Source organism: Rhincodon typus, unplaced genomic scaffold (genome assembly GCF_021869965.1).
Source record: "Rhincodon typus isolate 14 unplaced genomic scaffold, sRhiTyp1.1 hic_rhity00001794, whole genome shotgun sequence".
NCBI classification, from domain to species: Eukaryota; Metazoa; Chordata; class Chondrichthyes; order Orectolobiformes; family Rhincodontidae; genus Rhincodon; species Rhincodon typus.
This window is the reverse complement of record NW_025967432.1, coordinates 14676-20562: the sequence shown is the minus strand read 5'-3', so window position 1 is coordinate 20562 and position 5887 is coordinate 14676. Positions and strand designations below refer to the sequence as shown.

The 5887-nt window shown below is 45.4% G+C and overlaps 1 protein-coding gene across 1 annotated transcript; it reads right to left on the bottom strand.

Annotated features, from left to right (window-relative positions):
- Positions 1-2187: 2187 nt before the first annotated feature.
- Positions 2188-5337, bottom strand: LOC125481341 (ras-related protein Rap-2b). The gene is made up of 3 exons (XM_048592778.1): positions 5257-5337; positions 4277-4937; positions 2188-3259 (listed from the first exon to the last, which is right to left on the bottom strand). The coding sequence occupies exon 2, from the start codon at positions 4868-4870 to the stop codon at positions 4319-4321; it is 552 nt and encodes a 183-aa protein (XP_048448735.1). The 5' UTR covers positions 4871-4937; positions 5257-5337; the 3' UTR covers positions 2188-3259; positions 4277-4318.
- Between the last annotated feature and the right edge of the window lie 550 nt (positions 5338-5887).

Sequence of the window (5887 nt, the reverse complement as noted above, 5' to 3'; positions counted from 1 at the left end):
GTCATGCAAATAGTGTTTTTCACAATTCATTTCTAAAATAAACTACTCTTGCAACCACACTAGTCAACCATTTCAACACCTATGAAAATGTTTTTCCCCTCCAAGACTAAAAAAAGATTCCGTTGAGAAGTTGTGTCAAAATGAAAGTAAACAGACTGCAATTCTACTTTTAATTAGCACTGAGACAGATTGCAAGGAGATTCCTGCACCTCAGATACTGACAGGTTGGTTTTCCAAGAGGAACACAACTGGCAAACTGATACAACAAGGTGCAGCGCTGGATGAACACAGCAGGCCAAGCAGCATCATAGGAGCAGTAGTCAAGTCTAATTGCTGGTAAACAGATAATGTTGGACAGTTCCAAGCATTTTCTCAATGGAAACTTTCAAAAGAGCAATGAACAAGTCTCTAGTGCCCACTGCAAATGACCAGTACTGTCCCTCCCAAAAAAGGTTCCCAACTTTTAAATCTCTGCTGCTTTAGTGTCACACCAAGTTCTATTCATCAATCATCCTTGTCTTCACTCATCTACCTAGGCCTTCGGTTCAGCAATACCTCCAACTTAACACTTGCCCTATCACACAACTGTCTCATTCAGTTCCTCCAACCAGCCTGATATAGCACTCCTTCAATTCTGGTGCCCCACACATTCCAGACATCCTTTTCTGCCAGGCCTCCAGCTACCAAGGCCCTAAGCTTCAGAACTCCCTCCATAAACCTGTGCCTCCCCCTCCTACTTTAAGGCACAACTTGAAACCTACCTCTCTAACCATGTTTTTGGTTATCTAGCCCAAGTGATTTGTTCTTGTGGCATTCCTTTGCACTGTCATGGAATGTTTGTTCTATCACCTCAAAAGGCAAGTCTAAAAATGCATGTTTTTTTAATTACAATTGTACAATCATTATTTATGCAAATACAGCAATTTCCTAGTCACTATTATATAGGACCTGACAGAGTCTCAGTCTGATTATAGAGTTTGGTTGGTCTGCTAAAGCTCACCAAGACTTATAGATTCGACACATCGCGTCAGAAATCTAGAGGCTGCAATTCAATCGTGACTGCCAGTTATTTGACTCTCCCTATCTTAAGTGACTGTTTTGCCTGGGCTTGCCCAAGCTGCTGTGTGCATAGTTGCATACAAGGCATTGTAGGAAATGGAGCTAGAGAAACGGAAATACGATTCTAACTTCTGCAGCACACGGTGGCAACGGGCCCACAAAGCAATGCAGAACAGGTCTTAAAATAAATAAATCATTTTACCGCAATTCATCTTCAGGCAGCTCTACCCACATTGCGTTTAATCCTCTCATATCTGATGCTTGACTCATACCTATGATGGCCACTAGTAAAGCTTCAAGACAATCCGAAAGCACGTAGTTTTTGATCTCCCCAACCCCACCGAACTTCCCACTTTCACCAACAACGACCAATATTGCCCGAAACATGTTAGTTGGCACCACCTTGCAGCGTGCCAAGGTTTCACCATCAACACCTTTCAAATCCGTGACCTCTGTCACCTGGAAGGACAAGGGAGACAGGCACATGGAAGTGCTGCCAGCTTCAAATTGGACAAAACAGTCACAGTTTTGGTCACTCTCACCAGCTCCTGGAACTCACTACATAACAGCACTACACAACAGAATGTACTTGCACCATTATCAAGAACACCAGCTTAGGTTAATATTGTCCAAAAGGCTGGGTAATAAATGCTGGCCAAAAAACAGAATACATTACAGCAATGCAAGATTAGTTATATGTAAAAATATCGACAACAAGCATCACATCCTCACCATCATGCTGTAAGGTCTCACCGATCCTATTCTTTATCTCTTCCCCTTTATATCTCGTTAGTTCCCAAGTACGTAGCAATTTAGTAACATCAAACCAATGCATGTCATTGAGCATTTTGTGCACATTCACATTTATGGTCTGGTCACCCTCATCCAAAAAAAAAAGGCACTACAGCAATGCAAAATCATCCTGTTCCTTCAAATGATTCACAGTCCTGCTTTCAAAGTGGCCAGAAAACTCATTGCTTTTGTTCCCCCTCAGAAAAAATATAGAGATATTACATGCAGCGTATAAAACAATAAGTGACATACAGACTGACAATGGGATCGCACGTTTCTCTTAAGTTATACTATCTGAATTGTCGACACATACAATAAAACATCCAACGCTCAATATAGTTTTGTTTCTTTTATATAAAAATGCACTTTGTATTAAAAGTCTCAGAACAGACACAGCTGTTAAATGCATGTCTGGATTTGTAACATACAGAGGATGTTAGAATTCCTTGGTGTGCCAGACTAAGATGTCCCCCCCCCCCCCTCCCATCCTTCCTTCTTTCCCTCCCTCCTTCCCAGTTGCCCTCCCATCTTGGTCAGTGTTGGCCTGGAGAAAAAGAGTGAGATTAGATTAATATACGGAATCACAAAGTGAGGGATGATATTGTTCTTTTGGAAACAACAGCGGAGGAGAAATTGACAAAAAAAAGGAAAGCTAGGTTTCCTAACAACCTGCGATGTAGGCAAAGCCAGGAAAACATTGGGGAAAAAAAATTCTGTGTAGATTCCATCAAGAGAGGCTCTTTTCAGTCTTGCCATGCTTTAATTGGGATCATTCGAAGGAAAGTTGAAGTACTTTTGTTTTGTGCGCCGGCAGCTCATGGGATGGCATGGAGGCTTTCACAGATTGGCACATACTGCATCGACAGTGGAATCTCAAAGGCACTAGACACAAGGGTGATTGGTGGCCTGTGATCAGCCAGTTTTTGGACCACAGCACAGTAATTATCTGCACCCTCCTGGGCTCACTAGATGTCCATTCATTTTTCTTCTCTCCCCTCCCTTGTTTGTACAAGTCCACAGTTGTCACATTCACAGCACACAGTTCAAAAAAATAACCATAGTCGCATTTTATGTTAAATATATTTGCCCTACCTTTCCCCTTTTCTTTCAACGGGGTGGGGGTGGGGGTGGGGGAGAGGGAGAAAGAAGAGGTTAAAGTGTATGGTAGAGAGGGACTAAAGAAAAAGGGGAAGGGGAGGAAAAATTAAGTCACAGCAGTTCAACAAAAAATAGATGTACTTTGCTTTCCCCACAACCCCCAAACACCCCATGAATAAAACAGCAGTAAGATGGAGCTCGGATTCAAATAGTGTGGCATCTGTTACAGTGTCTCCAAAGTTCAGGTTGGTGCCACAAGAGATGGGATCTCAAATATCCATATTTCCAACTTTGCATAGAAACTCTGTGCCTGTGGAGGGAAAGGGGAAAGTGGAGGTGGGGGAGGGAATAGAAGGGGACAAAAAAACATTAGAGATCAGCAATTCATCATTCATTAAGATTCACTTACAATTCACCAACCCCCCCACCTCCCCTCGCAGTGAACAAAAGACTAGATTGTACCGAATACTGTCAATTGAATTCTAAAATAAATCTTTTCTCCCCTCCCCCTTTACAGTTTTGAATGCAAATCTGTGCCTGCCAATTCTACTCTCGCCTCAAACCCTGCTAACAGACAGACGCATACAGAGACAGAGAAAGACACAGATACACACACAAGCACTGGCAAACAGAGAGAGAGAGAGAGAGAGAGAGACACACACAGGCACATACAGGGAGAGGGAGGGAGGGAGAGAGAGAGAGAGAAACACACACACACAGGCACATAGAGAGGGGGGGAGATACAGAGACAGAGACAGACACACAGGCGCATACAGATAGAGAGAGAGAAACAGAGACAGACAACAGAGGAGAGAAAGACACATACAGGCACACAGAGTCAGATAGGGAGAGACAGAGATAGAGAGAGACACAGAATCACAGGCACATAGAGACATCCAGCTAGACACACACACAGAGAGACGGAGATAGAATTAAATTCCAGCAGCATTTGGTGTTCTGAGTAATGCATGCAGCCTTATCAGCCCCCACCATTTTAAATGAAGAAGCTCTCTTTCCTGGCGTAGAGAGAGAGAGACTCTCTGTTGGTTGTAACTTGTCTCCCTAACAGCAGCATCGCAGCTGGGAGGGGGTGGATAAACCGGTCTCCCCATCCCCCACACCCCCATCACATGAGCCTCATCTCTGGGCATTTTTTGAAAAAAAAAACATGTAAAAAAAAATGTACCACACTTGCCTTCCCCTTTCCCTCCCACACTCCTCGTTTTAAAAAAAACACGAGAAGAAAAAAAGTTAGTGGAGTGTCCGCCCTCTCTCCCCGGGAATCTCCAAAAATGATTATGTTTTTTTTTGAAAAAGAAAGCCTCACCTTTTTTTAATAACGTGTAATATATATTTATATAGAAATCTATCACAGAACAACACAGGACGAGCAACAATGATCATCCCCATTGGGCTGAGCCACATAGTTCATTTGCCTGACGATCTCTGCAAACAGTTCGTCCACGGAGGTTTTATTTTTGGCCGAGGTCTCCATGAAAGGGCAGCTCCACTCGTCGGCTAGAGCTTTACCCTCGCCGAAGGAGACCTCCCGCTCCCCTTCCAGGTCCACTTTGTTGCCCACCAGCAGCATGGGCACTCTCTCGTAGCGCTTCACCCGGATGATCTGGTCCCGCATGGGTCGGATGTCCTGGAAAGACTGCTGGTTGACCAGGCTGTAGACCAGGATGAAGCCCTGGCCGTTCTTGATGTACAGGTCTCGCATGGAGGCGAACTGCTCGGTGCCTGCCGTGTCCAGGATCTCCAGCACCGAGGGCGACGAGTCCACCTCGATCTCCTTCCTGTAGAAGTCCTCGATGGTCGGGTCGTATTTCTCGATGAAGGAGCCGGTGACAAATTGCACGGTCAAGGCTGACTTGCCTACCCCTCCGCTGCCCAGCACCACCACTTTATACTCCCTCATGGTCTGGCCACAGCCACTTTCTTCTCCCCTCGGTAGGGTGGAGGGGCGGGGGCAGACACTTGGGACCCTGCAGAATTTACAATCAGAAATCAATCTGAGGTTGGGGGGTGGTGGTAAGAGGGGAAAAAAAAGCGACAAGTGCAGCCACCCCCCAAAATAAAAAAAATATAATGTCCTGCTCCTTTTTCTCTTCCCCCCCCTCTCGCTCTGTGTCTCCCTTATGTGCTTTAAATCCGATTCTGGGCTCACTCTCCTTCTGGTGTCTAAGGGGTTCCCGTCATTTGTTCGCCAATGCAGCTGCCTTTCTCTCTCTCCTCCTGTTCTCAATGCCTTGTCCCCTTCCTCCTCCTGCCGCTTGCCTGTACGAGACTGGAGCTTGAACAAACCTCTCCCACGCTCTTCCCTCCCATTGACACACAGACACAAGGCAAGGCTTTTCGCAGGGCGTCAACACGTCGGTGGAGCTACATTCTTAAAAGGGGCGAGGCCAGAAACCAACCGGGTCCCACCGTCACGGCGGGGGTGGAGGGGGGAAGACAGGCCGAGAGTGAATTATTCCAGCAACTGTGAAAGTGGGAGGGGGAAATTAATAAACCACTCTTTATTTGTTTTTATTATAAAAACTGAAAGGATGCTGGCAACCAGAAACAAAAAAGAAATACAGAAATTTGCTGGAAAAGCTCAGCAGGTCTGGTAGCATCTGTGGAGAGAAGTTAATGTTTCAGGTCCTACCATTTACTCCTTTACCCCCTGGCCCCTATCCTATCTTAGAACATAGAACAGTACAGGCCCTTCGGCCCACAATGTTGTGCCGCACTTTTACCCTAAACCTAAGGTCTATCTAACCTCCACCCCTACCTTATACTATCATCCATATGCCTATCTTAGGGTTGGGTTCAACCCAAGGGTTCACAAGAAGCAACCGGACAGATGTTTAAAAGCCGCGTTTCTTGTGAAAGTAACTACAAGGCTGAGATAACAAGGTGTAGAGCTGGATGAACACAGCAGGCCAAGCAG

What these genes read in the sequence shown, in the direction of transcription:
- LOC125481341 (XM_048592778.1), bottom strand. Translation starts at nt 4,870, where the DNA reads ATGAGGGAGTATAAAGTGGTGGTGCTGGGCAGCGGAGGGGTAGGCAAG.